This window comes from Arvicola amphibius, chromosome 3, assembly GCF_903992535.2.
Source record: "Arvicola amphibius chromosome 3, mArvAmp1.2, whole genome shotgun sequence".
NCBI classification, from domain to species: domain Eukaryota; kingdom Metazoa; phylum Chordata; class Mammalia; order Rodentia; family Cricetidae; genus Arvicola; species Arvicola amphibius.
This window is the reverse complement of record NC_052049.1, coordinates 55,555,223-55,575,104: the sequence shown is the minus strand read 5'-3', so window position 1 is coordinate 55,575,104 and position 19,882 is coordinate 55,555,223. Positions and strand designations below refer to the sequence as shown.

General features: G+C 44.1%; 1 protein-coding gene across 3 annotated transcripts in view; it reads right to left on the bottom strand.

The window, feature by feature from the left end:
- The window catches only part of Rasgrf2 (Ras protein specific guanine nucleotide releasing factor 2), a 214,846-nt gene extending 195,953 nt beyond the window's left edge, over positions 1-18,893 (bottom strand). For all 3 annotated transcript variants that reach the window (XM_038323695.1, XM_038323697.1, XM_038323698.1), the window contains exon 1: positions 18,278-18,893. In XM_038323695.1, the coding sequence (XP_038179623.1) occupies positions 18,278-18,565 (288 nt within the window). In that variant the 5' untranslated portion in view covers positions 18,566-18,893. The remainder of the gene's footprint in view (positions 1-18,277) is intronic.
- Between the last annotated feature and the right edge of the window lie 989 nt (positions 18,894-19,882).

The following is a 19,882-nucleotide window of genomic DNA, read 5'->3' as shown; positions in this document are numbered from 1 at the left end:
TAGCATGCTGAAGTATATACAAACACGTCTGATTTTGACCAATCATGTCTTCAGGACACAAATCCATAGGTGGCTAATGGGTACTACAAAGAACAAGGCGTTTAAAAGGCAGAGGTTGGCAAACTTTTTATGTAAAAGGGAAAATGATAAATATTCTAGACTGTAGTCCTTAAAGAAAACTTGAGGATGTTATTAGGTAATTTAATGAACTGTTTTTATGGGGTGGGTGAGGTGGTGAGCAATTTTACACCAGGGACAGTTTCGAGCCAGGTTCGCAGCTAGAGACATACCCAGGATGGGGAGCGATGGTGTCTGTCTCTAGGGCAGGCAGGGCTGCTGCTTTCAGATGTACCTAGATCCCAGTGTCCTTGTCTCTTCCCCTGGGACCCCAAGTCATCACAACTTAGCAAAGTGGCCAGAAACTAACTCTGCTGGAGACCCCACAGCCCAGCACCCTGAAGTTGCCGTAGCAAAACCCTCCACAGACCCACTGAGGACAGCAGCAAATGGAGACCACTGGATGAAGAGTCAGGTCCAGGGAGCATGGGGGACAAGAGCAAATTGTGTCTGTGCCTGCTTGGTGTGGGCAGTTCCCGGTGTCTGCTCATCAACTCCCACCAAAGGGCAGCCCAGCTCTGGGAGTGCGCCTCCAAGAGCGGGACAGTTTAAAAAGACACCTCAGCAGTCAAGCTTCTGACGAATACCACAGAAGAGAAACCCAGTCACTTGTGCATCCCAGCCTCTTCCCTCCCCCATGTTTTGAGCAGTCACGTCTAACCAGGAGTGGAGAAGTGGACGTTCCTTTATATATGACACACTTAGAGGCAGGTAACTCTAAGACGCTGCAAACTTTGTAACATCTCGTTTGAGATTAACAGACGCTCCCAACAGTAATCCTCACTAAGAATGGAACCGAGATCGATCCTACCACTACCTAACCACTGGTCTCTACCCAAACATTATTTCTCATGTTGAAAATAATGGCCCCATGGAAGGCCAACTGAGCCTAGCCTTGTCTTCCTCCTTTGAATCGACCTTGGTCCCTCTATCAAGATTTACTGCAGGAACTCCTGGAGCCTTCACTGTGAAGTGAACTAGGTTTCTAAATCAAGGATTGTTGCAGGAACTTCTGGAGCCCTCGGTGAGCACAAAGCACAAAGTCTTTCCCTCCTAGAACACGGACAGTGCTTTCTATGTCTCCTAGCCTTGGAGAATGCTTTCTACTACATCATCTCGTCTCCTCTGTCGTCAGGGGCAACCAGACATCAGGGATGCGGCCTTGAAACTCGTGCACAAACCTCAGTATAGCACTTATTACTCAGAAATGCTCAAAACCTGCTAAAAGAAAACAAAAGGGAATGATGGGTCCACATTCCCATGAAGAGAGGCCCAGTCTGAGAGCGCAGTAGACTTCCTAAAAGGAGCAGAGGTGAAATGACACCTTTAACCCTTCAGCGACAAATTTCATCAATGTTTGTCCCCGTTTATCATTGTAGGGCATGAACCACACTGCTTTGCATTCCACTGCTATCAGCGTGATTCACAGACAAAGTCTTCTTCCTTTGAAAATACACTTGACCCTTTACGTGTTCACTAAATGAAAAGTATGGTATCTTTTATTTTCCCGCTGAAGCTACATTGACTCTTTTCTTTAAAAAAAAATCACTTTTTATATGCAAAAGAAAATGTCTGGGATACTCCAGCTTTTGTTACTAAAACACTGCTGTGTTTGGACCACATGCAAACGCAAGCCCATGCCTACACATGTACACACGTGCACACAGCAGCAACAACAATCCACAGCCTCTTTTCCTCTCGGTGGCGCCACTTGTTCTCCTGAGAACACTCCCCAAGATTCTGGGGAGGGATCCATGTGTGCTCCTAAAGCCACGAGGGACCATCAGCGCTGTAGATTCCACAGCACACCACGGCACTGCGCCTTGAGAATCCCAAGCATTGCCACAGGACTATAAGGATCCAGTACTTTCCCGCAACACCGTCCTAGAAATAGAATTCATACTGTGCTCTCAACTAAGCAATAAAACACCCAACACTAGTGACAACAACTGAAGGATTCTAACCTCTAAAATGGAAGGGTTTCACTTCCCTGCAGCAACTATGAAAGTAACTCCAATTGGTTTATTCCGGCCATGATAACAGGATCACACATACATTGCTTCACAACTAAGTGACTGTTAGCTAAGCGTGGGGAGGAGATCACAAGGCATCTAGAGAACACTTGCCTGAACTTTACTGTGAAGCCACTTGCCTGGACCCTCAGAGCAGGGAGATGGGCTCCCAGGTAGAGTGTTGAAAAGCTCTGGAAAAACCCTCTTCTCTGCCAGACAGGTTACCATGGAAATGACAGGGGCACCTCCACTCCACATAAACCCCTGAATCATTTCCAGACAAAATAGTTTGTCTGAGCATCAACTTTAGGAAGCCCCTTTATTCTAATGCACAGTGGTGTGTAAGTTCTAAAATAGAGGTGGGAAGGAGATCTGGTGATAGTCTTTAAAGAGTCCTGCCTGCGACTAAGATTGCTGTCACCATCACAAACCACATGGAAACCTGTGATGGGGACCGCAGGCAGGGCTGGGTTCCCAGACCTGGGTGGAAAGGATCACAAACCTAAGTTGCAAGGCGGCTGTTATCAGCGTCAGAGGTAGGAAAGTTTGAGTCTCCTGATCCAGGCAACTTCCATTGTTCTGGAGTTTCAGAACCACAAAGGGGACACAATCTAATTTAAGGATGGGCTAACTTAAATGCCCGACAGTCAGGTTTATCTTTCTTACACCACAGTGGGAAAATCTGAGACAAGGAAGAGCACTCCCAAATGAATAAACAATGGTGTTGTATAAAGAACCAGCCGTAGATCTTGAGTTCCACTTAGCAGCTCTCTGTGCCCAGAAGGGGTAAAGGCAGCCTTGGGTAAGGATGGCTGGTGGGAAAGTCTGCCGTCTTTCCATGTCAGCTCTTAGAGTGAGCACGGTAGCACCAAGCATGGAATTTTCATCTTTCTCACGTGGCCTTGTTATTCCCTGCCTTTAGATTACTTGTGAAAAGGTCAACATTTGTAGCCTACACCACAACATAGGCATACTTCTACTGTGTGTTCTGCCAAACACGTAACTAGAAAAGTGACTTGAAAACAAATAAATGCCAACCAACCCTTGTCTAGAGTTGCACATTTGTTCTTAAGATGGAATAAGGAAGTGCACCCTAGGTTAGTAGAAATGTTTAGGGTAAGAGTTACAGAAACATTCAAATGTACGCAATGGTTAAATCAGAACTTGAAGTATTAAATTGCAGGTGTGATTAGCAGGATGGGAACTTTGGACATTTCTATCCAAGTGAAGCACCATAATAAGTGTAGGGCACTTTAACTAATCCTAACAAACATCAACAAAAGGAATTAAATGATTACATTTGGCCACTTCTATTCCTGTATACTAACTTTTAAACAAAATGTGTTTTATGTTAGGTATTCGGCCAGTTGCCCAAACTACCTTTGCTAGCCCTGCGGCTCTTGCTCAAGCAAAGCTGTGAGTTTGAACCACCAAACAAAACAGAAACTATCATGGAATTCAAGGAAAGTGAACATTGAATAAAATGGTTCCTAAGCATCATGCGGATGGTAAAGAGGAGACTAGCTGGGACTTGGCTCCCAGAAGGAACACGTGCTCAGTAGAGACAGCCTTGGGTTTCATTTCCAGAACCTCAAACAGGAGACTCTGACTTCTCGAGTTTTCCTTTGTTCATTTGTTTACGTGGCTCCACCAACCCTGCCAATCACTCACAAATGTCCTCCGAATGCTCCTTGGAGTATTGTATACAGTAGGACAAAATTTCACAGTATGAAAGCAAAGTAAATGTCCACCTATGGGTGAGTGCCTATTATATATCTGCATAGTAGAAATTATGCCATAATGTCATCACAAACTTGACTCAAGATAATTACTGTATGCTCACAATATTATGTTCAGAACAAATATCGCTGTACAGTAAAAAAAAGTATACAATTTCTGTATAAAATAGAATTCCAACTATGACTCCTTTTCAAATGTCTACGTATTTATACACATGCAGAAAAACACCTATGAGGGAAACTCCTATAGTGCAACACATAGTTTTCTCCAAAGGACAGAGTTCCAGGAGAATTAACTATCTTCCTCCATAACTCTCTGTGATTTTCAAATTTTCCCAAGGGAACGCTGCTTCAAAGGTGAAAGAGTGATTTTTAAAATGTTCTGTTAAGGTGATATTCCACATCAGAAAGAAAAGTGTAGAAGTCACAGTGGGTTCAATCCTGTTCCCCGTGTGCAGGGTCAACATTCCCAGCAAAAACAATTTCTGCTTTAGAAGCACAAATACCAATTTAGCTACTTGCTTAAATAAAAGGTTCTCTTATGTCAATACATGTAATGTGCTCATCACAGTCAGGAAGGTCTATACACGAAAAGATTCATGCAACAATGATCATCTCCTCACTGGCCTGGCCTTTCAGATAAATGATCCTGCATTTCATAAAAGTGTTCTTCCCTGTAACGTATGAGAAAAGAATAAAAAAAAAAGTACTCCTTCAACTTCTTATTGAGAAGCTCACTAGATAGATAGATAGATAGATAGATAGATAGATAGATAGATAGACAGATAGATAGATAGATGATTGTGGGTGGGTGGGTGGGTGGATGGATGGATGGATAGATAGATAGATAGATAGATAGATAGATGATTGATAGATAGATAGACAGATAGACAGACAGTAGGTAGACAGACAGGTAGACAGATGATAGACCGACAGATGGCAGGCAGGCAGGCAGGCAGAAAGGCAGACACATAGACAGCAGAAAGATAGGCAGAAAATCTTCTGTTCAGAGCCTTCTACGATGACAGAGGGTGCTGATTTTTTTAATCTTTGTTACCAAGCACCAGGGTATAGGACAAGCACCATGAAGGAAGCCTGAACTACAAATCCAGACAGTGGGGTTCCCCAGAGACTGGCATCCAGCCCTCATTCCCTCAGAACCCTGGCTCTCAGGGCCTTGGCCTGGCACAGAGACTGTAGATGTCTGTAAAGTAGCTTAAGGCTAAATGGAAGACCAAAGACAGCTTTGCTTAACTGGTATGCTTTCAGGAATGTAGGCCAGAAACAGCAGCCTGCACAATGGGCTTGAAGAAAGGGGCCGGAACAAACTAAGCAGCATTCTCTTCTCACTGCAAATACGCCCTGTCAGACCAAGAAGAAGAAGACTGGAGGCAAAATCTTTTCCCTCCGCATCACAGATTTCGCAGGCTCAGCAAATACTGGCAGAAGCCTGGGTCCTAGACAGCAGGCTGGCTACTGAGTAAAGGTCTGTCCTGGGTGAATCACTAAACTCATCTCTAAGCTCAGCATCTCATCTGCAAAGTAAACAGGATAGTCATCTCAAGGCTGCGAAGACCCAATAAAGTGCTTGGGTCGCTGCTCACCCACATTAGCATGAAGTTGAGAGTAGCTGGACTGCGGGGACAGCTCAGCAGGTAAAATACGTGCTGTGCAAACCTTAAGGACCTGAGTTTAGATGCCCAACACCCAGATAAAAAGCTGGGCACACGTCATCCCAGCAGTAGAAGCCAGAGACTGGTGGATCACACTGGCCACCCAGCTAACCGCACGGTCCAGCTTGAAAAGGGTGGAGAGAAATTGGGGGAGACACCTGTGTTGACTGGTTTTATGTCAACTTGATCCAAGCTAGGGTTATCATAGAAAAGGGAGCCTCAACTAAGAAAATGCCTCTAAAAGACTGAGCCATAGGCTAGCCTGTGAGACATTTTCTTAACTGGTGGTTGATAGGGGAGGGTCCAACCCATTGTGGGTGGTGCCCTCCCTGGGCTGGTGGTCCTGGGTTCTATATGATAGCGGACTGAGTAAGCCATGAGGAGCAAGCCAGTAAACAGAACCCCTCCGTGATCTCTGCACCAGGTCTTGCCTTCAAGTTTGAGTTCTGTCCTGACTTCCTTCAATAACGAACAGAGATGTGGAAATATACTTCAAATAAACCCTTTCCTCCTCAAGTTGCTTTGGTTACAGTGTTTCATCAAAGAAATAGAAATGTTGACTAAGACAATACCTGGTATCAACCTCTGGTGTTGGCATGTAACATGTACCCTCATATACATGCACATGAACACATACCCACACTTAATTAACCAATTAACCTATTCTTAGAATACAAAACAATGTTCATTTGAAAACAGAGAAGTTAGTATTCTCAAACTATTGTTTCATTTTACTTCCTCAGAAGAAAGAATTAGCTTAGACCTACAGAAAGATAAATGTTTTAAATTAAATGTTCATTGACTAAAGTAGATGATAAAGAGAGATCTCTAGGTATCCAGACATAAGAAAACTTTTTAATTAAAAAAAGTGTAAATTCATTGTGTGGGGAAAAGATAAGGGTCATACCATGGACCTTCAAGATATATACCTCATGGGCCATGAAAATTATAAAGGTGAATACTATAAAAGATAATATTATAACTGCAGAATGATCTTTCTGTTTTATTTTGTGCAAATATATAATGCTCAAAGATAGTCATAGTTAAATTGACAAAGGTCAGTAATTTGGCTTTTACTTGTTTATAATTATTAAGCTGTAAGTGATAAACAGGTTCTTTTTGAGAAGGGGAGAAGATAAGATAACTTTTCCACTCTGTTACAAGGAGGGTCACACACGTTTGGACCACCGTAAACTGTTAACTCATAAAAGTCAGAGGTGCTGGATGACCTCAAGGAAACAGTGTCTTCCAGACACACATAACACACTCTCAGAGACTATGACAGTATGCACGGGGCCTTCACAGGTTCAACCCACACAAAGTCCCAGCACTGAGGTGAACTGGACACAACGTCCATGGAGTGCACTGAGCCTGACTATCAAATTCCAGGTCAAGGCCCGTGGACAGGAGGAACTGACCAACACAAAAACAGATGCTTGTTTTTTGTGGGCTTTTTGATTTGGCTTGGTATTTTTGTTTTATTGGGGTTTTGCTTGTCTTGATTGGGTTTTGTGGGGGTTGGGTTGAAAGAGAGAAAGAACATAAAAGTAGGTGGGTAGAGTGGGGAGGGGGCTCTAGGAGGAGTTGGGGGAGGGGAAATAAAATGATCAAAAATATACTACATAAAATCTCTTTAGACGATAATTTAAAGAAAGACAAAAATGATGGTTAGGTGATAATGTCCAAGTAGCTTCTTACAGACAATCCTCTACTACTCACACACTGATAATAATTTCCAAGCTGGAAACAATATAAAAGAAACATGTGTTTGAAAGAATCACTGAGCTAACAAGACAGCCTACACATAAGGAACAGATGCCCAGAGTAGGGAAGTAGTGAGTCTGGGGTCTGGGAAGTTTCTTCCATCCTAGCATTTTCTAGTACACAAATACAAAGAACCAAGAGTTTGAGAAAGCAAGCAGAAACCAGCAGCTATAACACAGACTGGGGAGCAAGACTGTAGCCCTCGCTGGGAGCAGAGGAGACTAAGGAGGAAGAGTTACATAATTGTCCTTGAATCCTGGAGAGGACGATGGGTGTTCTGTACTTCAGAAACTGGGGCAAACTGGCAGTAAAGCCCTCACAAAGCCTGAAACCTGGCTGACCAGCTCAATCCCAGAATGGATTAGTGCAATGCCCAGACACTAATGCCTGCAAGGAAGCAAAAGTAAATCCCCTCTGAAAGAAAATTACATCTTTGGGGGCCCCAAATTGCTTCTATCTCTCATACGCAATGTCCAGCAGTCAATCAAAATTATCAGGAATGCAGGCAACTTTGCCGCCGAGTCTTGTTAAAACTGACCCACAGAGACCCCGTGCCTCTCTGAACTGGGATTGCTATTCTAGGATGACTACCAGAAGACTCAAATGAAGAAGGTGTGAGGTGGAAAGTGTATGTTCAGGGCTGTACCTGGTCTGGGCCCAAGCTTTACAGCTTAAAAAGTAGTAAGATGGGCATGGTAGCAAGCATCTGTCATACCAACAGCTGGGCTGGGCATAGTAACAAGTATTTATAAACCCAGCTATTGGGAGGCTGAGGTGGGAGATCACAAGTTCAAATCCAGCCTAAAATTATAGCAAGGCCCAGATGCAAAGGCAAATGAAACAAAAGAGTAGCAAGTGTACTATAGAGGCTTTAATCTCTCACTCTACTACCCAAAGCTCAGCAAGGTTCATGATACGGAGAGTGACTCCCCAAATGCCTGGTCCTAGTCCAGGTAATCTGAGATCAGTGGTACATGCCAGGGTTCTGGATGTCAGCTGTCATCAGCCAACGTTGTTGTGGTTCCTCCAGGCTGGGGGTGGAAATCACTTTTCCAAACTTCACCAGTAGCATCTTTCCTCAGACTATCACATGCAAAATTACAGACCGGAGCACCACAGAGACCCCATCGTGGTGATGTAAACCTGGACAAAGCACGCTGCTAACTGAACTGCCAGGAGCATGGGCATGGATGCTCCCAATCAAGACTCGTTCTCCAGGGGGACCAACTGACCCCAAGCTTCAGGTCAAGTCTCACCATTTCTGAAGCCAAGGGTAGCAATTCATGTACACTTGGGACTCCCAACAAACACTCACCCATCATAAGGAGAATTGCCCCTCCTGCCTGTGGCAGGTAGGTGACATTAAACCTTAGAACTCCTCTTGGGACTGATGGTGTTCTCATCACTGGGTTCACTGCGTTACTGGTCAATTGTTTCCAGCCATATTGCTGTAATCCATGAACTAAGCTGCATGCCCAGGGACATTTTTATTCCCATATCCTCATCCATTGGGAAAGCAGCTTGACGATCAGATTTTGTGCAGAAAGGAATTGTCCTTCTTGGCCACTTTCTAGGCAACAATCAAAACGAGGGAGGTAGATGCTGCGGGGCATGGCAGGGACCCAGGTTGAAAATGAAAGATCCTGCCTCTACATGGCCAAACCCATGTTTTGCCTTTCTCCAGGAGCACCAGTCTGACTGGAAGCATAGTATAAGGGGGCCTCAGGTGTAGAACTTAGTTCTGATTACATTTCATAAAGAGCCTTGTACGGCATGTTTTGGAGTTGAACAGTAATACTGAAGCTAAATATTCATATGCTCTACAATCCAATATTTTTATTCCTGTGTGTGCCTACCCAACAGAAATGTGCACATGCATGTATGTATTTCCAAAGCCTGCATTTGGATTTTCATAGCATTAGTTACAATAGCTCCAACCTGAGAGCATCCCCCGTGTTCATCAACAGTAGGATGGATAGAGAAGTTGTTGTACACACACCCAGTGGAATGCAGAGTAGGGAAGAGAACAGATGCATCCAGAAACAGGTAGAAATCTCTCAGATAAGATGCTCTGAGAAAGAAACCTGCCACGGAACACTGCAGTATGAGTATGTAAAACTCAAAAGCAAGGGGCTGGAGAGATGGCTCAGAGGTTAAGAGCATTGCCTGCTCTTCCAAAGGTCCTGACTTCAATTCCCAGCAACCACATGGTGGCTCACAACCATCTGTAATGAGGTCTGGTGCCCTCTTCTGGCCAGCAGGCATACACACAGACAGAATATTGTATACATAATAAAAAAAAACTCAAAAGCAAGCAACAGCAATCACTATTATGATGAGGAAGGACAGGAGCTTCCATGGTGGCTTCCACGGTGGACAATAAAGATGCACTGGCACAAGGTTGGTTTCTGGAGGGCCGATCATGTCAGTCACTTGGCCCAAATCTTAACCACAAATTTCCATCTGTTTTGTGAAAATTTGAAAAGTGGCTCACTTACGGTTATGCATTTTCTCTGTGTCACTTATGTTTTGAAAACTGGCTTTGGTTTAAATTTATCATTTAAAGAGCATTTAAATAATTGTTAAAATATTAGAAAGTAATGAGTAATTATGGGCATGAACCCAAGCAGTTCAGAAGGCAGAATAAGAGAAGAGAAAGCAAATCGTATTATTATAGAGATCTTGGTGATAAAGTGAGTACGCAGAATTGCTACTGTGAGAGACACTGTGGCTTTTCATGATGTATAATGCTAGCATTCAGAGCATAGTATTAACTAGGTTGGTGAATGCACCCTATATAGCAATAATAATGTCCGTCACACTAAATTTTCTGTGATGCTCCCTGGCCTTGCTGATTACAATTAACTCACAGACTGGTGAGAAACCTGTGACTTTCATTTAAAACCAAAATACGAAGTGAGACAGACTCACCTGCAGCGGAATCAACGCCTGAATCCGGGAGTGAATGAGAGATGCTGGAGGGGAAAAGTCAAGCCTTGCAAAAGGACCACAAGCTGGGCATGGTCGCTCGCACCTGTGATCCCAGCACTTGAGAGCCTAAGGCAGAGGGATTTCCCGGAGTCCAAGACTAGCCTGGGCTACTAAGTAAACTTCAGGCCATCCAAAACTATGAGTTTATTTTAGAAAACCAAAATATTGAGTTGGTAATTACCAACTATAGGTATAGTAACTAGACGTTAGAGACTTTGGGCCATGGAGACACAGAAATAGTTAATGGGAACGCACTAGAAAGTGGCTGGCTAAGAACACTATTCATAGAATAGATAGATCCTAACACAGGCAGAGAGATTCTCTGTCTTGTATGGCCTTATTGCATTTGAGCAGTTTCCAGCACACATGTGTGACCATTATTTAAGACAACTTGAGTTCACACTTCTCCCTTGCAATCATAAAGGCATGAAGCAACCAGCCATTGGACAGAACCCTTTTAAAAGACAGGCAGTTCTCACACGTAATTAATGGGGTCTTAACACCTGCCTTAAAACAGTATTGACTCTTGGGTGACGATTTTGAAGTACGGAGGAAACACTGACTGATGTTTGGTGCACGCGGAGTTGCAAAACTTCCAAGAATAGAGTGTGGGGATGCGTTGGTGGCTTGGTGCTATGTACGACAGGTGTAAAGCCAGAGGAGCTTGGGAAATGCACCTCAGTGGGGGGAAGACCCTTCGATGACAGAGCAGTTGATGACTTAAATGTTCCTTTGCATACGGTCCAGTCATGGTCACCCCATCATCCCATGATCATGGGTAAACGACTGAGTGCAAACCTTCTATTTCCCCAGGTGTAATAGGTTAGAGTTCATCTAAAAGCTATTTCCATCACTTCCATATCTTCATAACGACTGTCTTCAGTTTTCCTTTATTATAGCATCAAAGAAAAGGACGGCTGCCATTAAATTGATAGACCTCATTACAGAATAAATCACAAACTCTTTCCGAAATGGGTCTTTTCAGAACTACATCTGCTATGGTCTCCAGTGCCAACCAAGAGCTAAACCAAAGAGGAAATGCTCTTCTATTACAAGTGAAATAATACAGTGTCTGAAACTGACTTTAAAATAAGCTCCCTACCTCGCCCCCCAACACACACACACACACACACACACACACACACACACACACAGGAGGAGAGAAACAAACAAATGTGTAATGAAAGTTGGAGATTGTTTACACTAAACGATAGTGGTCCATGAACTCTTATATCCTATGTGTGTCCATTTCTTTTCTCAGGAAGGAAGGAAAATGTCTCCCAAATGATTCTAGCAACAAAACCTAGAAAGTCCTTGGGAAGGAAGGAAACAGCGGCCGACAAATACGCTCTTTGCTTGTTTGGCTCTGTGTTAAGAACTGGGGAGGACCTAACTACCCATGAAGGCCATGATGGGGTACACAGGAACCTCTTCTTCTGGACACTTTCTCAGCCCACCTTGGCATTACTAAACTTAGAGAGATGGCTCAAGAGCATAGGTGTTTTAAGCAGCAACCTATGACCTAAACATACACAGTTTGCCCTGAAGTGAGCCATGCCCGATTCCTCCACCTCACCTGGTGACCTTCTTAACTGCCATTCCTACAAACTCTTTTTCATCCATAAAAGTGCCCTCTGACTCCTGGGCATCACTGAGGCAGTCTCATCTGACTTCTGTGATGAGTTATAGCACCACAAAATGAGCCTCAGATCAAGCTATACCTTCTTGTTCCCACACTGCCGGCCCAAAGAGGGCTCGTGGCTTGCCTGGATAGGGGTGGGGAGACTAGTCCCATTGTTTACATTAGTCACGGGAATGGTATGGTTCAGGAAATGAATCAAATAGTGTCTAAATTAATCACCCTAAACAAAATAAAGCCTTACAGGAACCCAGTAGCCATGCAAAGTACCAGTACCCATAGTCCCTCCCTCTGTGCTGACCCTCACAGTCTTGGCAATGCCTTTTTGTAAGCATGGCCCACATTCGTAGGTAACAGGATGACGTGAGGCTCCACACGCTCATTTTTAGAGAAAGCTTGTCTTGCATCTCCCAAAGTCATCAAGAAGTCTGTTTCTCGTTGCCTGCTCCGATGCTGCAAACTGTTCTCGTCTGCATCCCATCTTCCAGCAGAGTTCAAAAAGAAACAAGTTGCATAGATACAGAGCAACTCAAATGTGATCATTTTTTCCCCCAAAAGTATATTTGGAGCATTTTGTAGCCATTGTGAGGTTTAAAGAAGATGGTTTGAGTCTTTCTTTTTCTTTTTAAAGATTTATTTATTTATTATGTATACAGTATTCTGTCTGCATGTATGCTTGCATGCCAGAAGAGGGCACCAGATCTCAGTAGAGATGGCTGTGAGTCACCATGTGGTTGCTGGGAATTGAAGTCAGGACCTTTGGAAGAGCAGTCAGTGCTCTTAACCGCTGAGCCATCTCTCCAGTCTGAATCTTTATTTTTCACTGGTTCATGTATTTTCTAGTAAAAAGGAAAATTATATGATCATGGCCTATCTGCATCTTTGATCCACCTGTAACATCAATGTTCTCTGCTGGAACAAGGGAGAATGCCCTGCCTTATTCCTAAATATGCATGCAATGGTATTTTAATTCCTGGGAAAAAAATGGCAAAACCAACTGATGTATTTTAACTTCTCAATCAGCTAAAATTTAGAAGTTACACCAGTGCAAAATGTGACAACTGATCCGAAAGAATGCCATGTTTAGTCCACAGCCAAGAGTTCTTTCTAACAGTCATACATTTCACACAGTGCCACGTTCCTTCTTACACCATCTCGGCTTGACTGAAATACTGGCTGTGATTTTACTATATCATCCTACACCAAGGCATGGGGATATTCTGAGCAATGAATCATTAGGAGATTTCATCACTGTGTGAATGCTACCAAGCTTGCTCACTGGAACTGAGAGAGTGTGACCCACCACACACCAAGGCTATGGACATAAATGCCACAGAGAAGCCAATCCCCGACGGAAAGGTTATAGTGCAACCTGCACATTGCCGTTCCGGTTTCAGAGAATCTTTCCCGTGGCTTCTGTTCACCATGCAGTTGCTGTCATAGAAAATAGTGCTTCCCACACTTGGGCACAGCGGGTCCATAACTCACATATTTTTAACTTTTTGAGACAGAGGCTCACTCTATAATCAAGATTGGCTTTGAGCTCACAGCAATCCTCCTGCCTCAGACTTCCAAGTGCTGGATTGTAGGTTAACTCACAGTTTTAAGTGTCACTGGTACAAAAGAGAATATGTGAGCTCCCAATATATATAAATGTATAACAAGCAGTTCATATTCAATAGTCAACAGAAACAAATAAAACATAGATGTCTACATCCTTTTTTTGGTTTTTTTTTCGAGACAGGGTTTCCCTATAGTTTCTAGAGCCTGTCCTGGAACTAGCTCTTGTAGACCAGGCTGGCCTCGAACTCAGAGATCCTACATCCTTTTCTTAAAGGAAAAATAAACAGGCATAAAAACACAAAGCTGCTTCAAAATTGTGAAAATTAGGATTTAAGACCTGAGTTCATACACTTTGGCATTTATTTCATCACAAAATGTCTTTTTAAAACTTTTTCTACTCTTTACTATTTAAAATTATATTTACTATTGTATGAATATTTAAGCAGTTTGGTCGGGATAAACAAAAATCAAATGGAAAATATAGTCTGCATTAGACAGAAAATATCACTTTTTTTCCAAGACAGGGCTTTTCTGTAGCTTTGGAGCCTGTCCTGGAACTAGACCAGGCTGGCATCGAACTCACAGAGATCCACCTGCATCTGCCTCCCAAGTGCTGAGATTAAAGGTGTGCGCCACCACCGCCCGACTAGTATCATTGTTTTAAACTTTATCTTTTGGAAGCAAATAGAAAGAGAAAAGACTGTCACACTGCAAATGCTTTCTGCCTTTCCATGGTGTGAATACTGTCACTTATTAAAACCCACAGCCCAATGCAGCTCGCAGGACAAATGCATTTTACACACAGCTAACACCCAGTGGCGAGTTTTCCTGTGTTTTATCCTCAACACTAATTTTGGTACTCTAAATACTAAAGTATCCAGAATTAAACAACTAACTCTTGCTAATCTACAAGTTCTTTTTCTTTATTTACCTTCATTGGAAAAATATTTATAAAGTTCAAGGAAGAAATCATCTCTGTCTCCTGGATTATATTTTTGAACATCTTATAAGAGTTATCAAATGTCTTTATTGCATTTTCCCTTTGTGTTCAAAATGGAAACGCACCCATGGCTATTACACCTCCGTTCAATCCCGTGAACTAGAGCGAAAATCCCTTCACAGTCTCTGCCCCCTACAAACAGCTTGGAGTTTGTGTGCTCTTCTATCCAAGTCAATCAAATGCTGAAGAATCCCTGCCTTGTGGTCAAGTTCAGAAGGTTAAAATGTCTGTCTAGTAATGAGGTGACAGAGATATCACAGAACCTGCAATCCTTTTCAAATTAAATTAGCATGAATATGACAAGCATGTATAATTCTTTTTGCCCCAAGAGCCAAGAATACCCATCCCCCACCCACCCTGCACCACGTGAGGGAAACTAGGCTGAACACAACAGCAGATGAAGAAGAGAGACGGTCTCGTTACTGTACATCTTTTCTGCCTCGGGGGGGGAGACGCGTATGGCTACTTAAGTAGACCAGAGTAACTGGGCTGTGTACTCTGACCCTAAGTGCAAACACTCACTGAGATCTCTCCACTGAAGTAAAGGAATGTCACACAATGGGTTGTTTGAAAATCAGCCCCACTTGTCTTTGAGCATGTGATGGTCTGCAGCTGCATTTCACAAGGTTTAACGACAATCATGTGACTAGAGTTTAAATAACAAGGACCAAAACAGGGATTCGCACGTTGTACCTCCTCATGCAGATTTTTGGTTTTGTTTATTTTTTTAATTTGAGCTCAGTGGATTTAAATAAGCCTCCCCAGCAAAGCCCTTTTCATATCTGGAGTTGGATTTTACCTATCTAGAAGCCCAAGTTAGCACAGGTAAATTGAAAGTAAGGAGACAGATAAAGAGAAAGCCGGCTCTGAGAGCCGAAGAGTGCAATTAGACCAGATGGTAGATGGTCTCATGTCAGAGCAGAGCGCACAGAATGTGCTTGCTACAGAGGGAAGTTTTTCACTTGTCCAAAATGGGGCTTAGAAAAAAATACAACCAGATACATATTTGAAAAAAAAAAAAAAAGAAACATTCTCTTGGAGGCAATGAATCACTTTAAGCATTTTAAAACAAATTCATTTGATTATATCATCATTACTGTTCTAAAGAAACAGCCACGGTGGAAATGCTGATAAGACAGACTAGCAATACCTCAAGAGCTTGCCAGAGAAAACCCCAGAACACTGTGAACTCGATGGAGCAGCACAAATATCCTTCAACCTGGGCACATTTGGAAAATGAGCTTATTGACAAAAAGAAAAGAAAAGTTCAGGGTTCATTTTCTGAATTTTTCTTTCCTTTTCTCTTTTCTTCTTTCGGTCAATGAATGAACTTAATTTGAAATGTTATTTAGATAAAGAAAACCAATGGGTGTTTCTTCTTATGGCTTAGCTATCAGTCTAGTTAAACTTAACTAGCAGGTTAAAGTGATCTGAAAAAGAACCCATTAGAGGTGGCTTACAGCAAGAATTGGATTATTAATGTATTGGCCAAAGATGCCAGATTCCCTCTCTGAGAATGGCGAAGCCTCTGGCTCAGTGGGTGTTCCTCACAGGTTTGTGTGACTGCACCCTGGTTCTCAGGATGCCTACTTCATTTATCTTTCTCCTTTAGCTTTAGTACAGCGAGTATTGCTGTAGAGTTGCCGTTCAGATCCTCTGTATGGCAAAAACGTTACACCGTTTTTTTAGAGCCTTAGAGACAGATGATCTGCAGCCTTGAAAAGCGACACAATTAACTGAAGGAAGGCCATCTGCATCTGCTCACACCTAGACGGAATGTTTCTCCTTGTTTCTTATTCCCACAGTGTCTCTTCTAATTCTTCAATCACCTCTAGGTAGCAGTGTTCAAGAAAAACACTACTCGGTTAGGCTAACCCATTCAAAACAGTGTTTCTAACACACAGCAAAATTTAAAACTTCTCCAAGCCCTGCTTCAAATCCCTTCTGGAATTCTTGCATCATATACATATCAGTTTTATCTACAAACCCCAAAGGTCCCAATTTCCAAACTCCCAAATTTGCATAAGATGACAAGCACCCATAGCTCATGCATGGTATAGAGAAAAACCTTGTGTATGACGACCTGTCTAGAACTCCTACTATTCAGGGATTTCAATTCTGTATCAGAGTCCAATTTAGAGACAGACAGCGGTCTTGAAGATGAAGCTCAGACCTTTTCCAGAAGATAAACAGTGCTTTACATATGTTAGCAGAGTTTGATCCACAGAAGCTTTAAGCGCTCTCTGAACTCTGTTTCTGAGTAACCAAGAAGCAGTGACTTGTGAACTTAAGAATAAATGCAAAGGAAAGAGTTTGGAGTCAAGTCAGTGATACATATTCAAACTATTTTAAAGGACCCTCTTTTATTTCAGACATAATAGCACTTAAAAAATTCTTGGGGGCGGGGAGGTTCATGTGGGTGTTCTAATACTATTCAAAACACACACACACACACACACACACACACACACACTTTTTAAAAAAATCTTGTTCCTCAAAACTCTTCTTAGATTCTAGACTGCATGATTTGAATTTTCCCCATTTCTAATACACGTATCGGCTAGCTTAGAAACCAGTTTCTCAAATGACTGAAAGCACCTTTGAAAGTCAAAGGGAGTCTTTTCATTTCAAATGCCTAGCTCTTCTAATGTGTTTAATCCCTTATCATTTACTGATGTTAATGTTTTACAGCGCAAACAAAAACCAATCTTGTGCCCGGTGTGGTTTCGACTTCTCTGAGTTCTAAGTTCTAAGAGGGCAGCAAAATTGGGTGGCCACCCCAGCGCCACTCCTTCGTGTCTGCCGCAGCCTCCGTGGTTTGCTGAAGATGCAGCCTGCTCTAACTTGTGTGGAAAATTCAGCCTAGAAAATTTTTCTGCAATAGCAAAGACAATCAGTCCCCCATCCCCCACCCAGCTTCTCCTTCCTCCATGGTCGGAGTTATAGAAGCAAAGCGAAAGCATTTCGGTTGAATAAAATCATCCTTTACTAAATGAGTGGCATTAGGAACCGGTATGCTACTTATTTGCAGGAATGGGCATTCAGAGGTTAACCTAGTGCCTCCCCCACGCCTTGAACGTACAACAAAACTCACTAAAAGTACAACCTACTGCTAAAAGGTCTCATTTACTTTAAAGTACAGAGTGTTCTTTTTAAAAATGCCCACGTTTTTAAACACAGCCAGAACTCAGGGACAAATACTAAGCCTCGGGAAATAGGCACACGTGTGTCTTCATGACTGACCTCAGTGGGCAAATGTTCGCAAGGGAAAGTCCTAAACTGCAAAGCATGATGGACCAGGAACGCCTTTCTTAGAAGCCTGATTGGTTCCCAACACCACCAGTGAGCCATCCCTTGCAGGTAAAGAACTCTGCCTGTCCCGAGCGAGAAAAAAAAAAAAAAAAGAAACCAAACTTTTCCAAATAAGCTAGTTCGGTCTCGCCAACCTAAATCCAACAGGTGTCAACACACATCGCCACAGACACACATCTTTCTGGATGTAATCTAGAGCATCATGGAGTGATTAGTGAAGAAACTGGGAAAAAATCCAATCTCTAAGAGGATTGTGAAAAATAAAAACAAAACCAGCTTGGTCCCTAGCCCAGCTGAACCCTAGGCAGTGGGGTTAGGGAGTGGAGATGGGGAATCTCTGCTCGCGCACAGGGACGTGCGTAGCTCTGGGGTCTCGGGGCACTGCTCCTGCGCTGTCCACCCAGCACCACAGTGAGGCAGGGAGTCGCCTGGGGCTGGGAGTCAGGGAAAGGAGAGTGCACTGGTACCTGCTTGTCCAGGGCGTCCCGGGCGCCTGCCGGTCCTGCGCTGGTCCTAGGTGGTGCGGGTGTCCGCTCGCAGCTGCAACCCTCCAGGAGGTACATGCCCGCCGGGCGGCCGCTCTGCTCGCCCTCGAAGTAAAAGAGCACATTCTGGTAGAGAGCGAACCACTTCTCGTGCCAGCGGCTCGCCTCGGCCGCCTTCTTGCTCAGGAAGCCGCGCTTGGTGCCCTCCTTGCGCGCCAGGAAGGCCAGGTACAGGGCGTGCCCCTCGTTGTAGCGCACGCTTTTCTGCATGGCGAGGGTGCGGGACGGGGGCGGGGGGGGGGCGCGTTGGGGTCGCAGTCTCAGCCCCGCGGCGGAGCCATCACAGAGTGCTTTCCGGAAAGACGCACCCCGGCCCGCCTGCCACAGGGCACCCCGCCCGCCGCCCAGACCTAGGGCTCCGATTCGGGAAGGGGCACCGTCTCCTCCCCGACCGCGCCCTCTCGGGTCCCCGACGCCTCCCGAGCCCAGTGCCAAGCAGCCCTCCGAGGGCGCCCGTACCCGCGAAGTTGCTGCGGGAGCCGAGCCCCCAGGGGCGGGTTGCGCTGTGTGGCGCCCGGCAGCCGGAGGACTGTCCTCGGGCAAGGCGCTCCGGGAGACAGAAGGTAAAACGTCACGTGGGAGATCAGCTGTAATCGGCTTGGAGACCGATTTAAAGGGTAAAGTCGGCGCGGTGGCTGCCGCGGAGGCGCTGCCTACTCTCCCTAGCGCGCATCCCTCACTCGCCTGCCAGGACCACGGCCTCCGCCTCTGCCCAGGCCAACCCCTGATGGGGCAGATTGCCCCGGCGGGGCAGGAGCGTGGTGGCACCCAGCCGCTCACAGCAGAAACACGCACAAATAAGCCCTCACGTACACACAGGCAAACGCACACTGAACTCACGCATAGAGACCAGTATTCGCACGCAAACACACATCGTTCATATTCAAACACAAAAGCACACATACACGCAAATACAATAGGCACACGTTGACAAGTGTGTGTGCACTCACAACATAAATTAGCAAACACCCTTTCACTCAATGCTCACTGTCATACACATAAGAATACAACATACAATGACAAATAATACACTACTGTGCACACATACACATTCACAATTACAAAAACACACCCATTGTATGTACTTCTCAAAAAAGCAGACCCTCGAATTTGCACTTACACAGGCCACTACATACATGTACATACCTTGGTACTATCTCAAACATGCTTATATTTACTGTACACAATGTATATGCATTTATAATCATATACACATCCACAGAAACATCAGACAAATGTATGCCTAAACATAAACAAATCCATCAGCCCTTCTGGTCATACACACACACATACACACACATGAAGAATCATAAGCATATGCAAATAAATGCAAGTCCTCCTAAACACACTCATCAGATACAAGCGCTTACAGACAGAAAATGGACAGTTACGCAGGCACTTGGATCCACACATTTTTACAGCCCATGTGCATACTCTCAGACTCACAAAAAGGTTCAGTAGCAGCAGGTGGAGTCACAAGGTGGCTTTGCATAAACCACAATGTTGGCTTTCCAGCTTGTTCCCGAC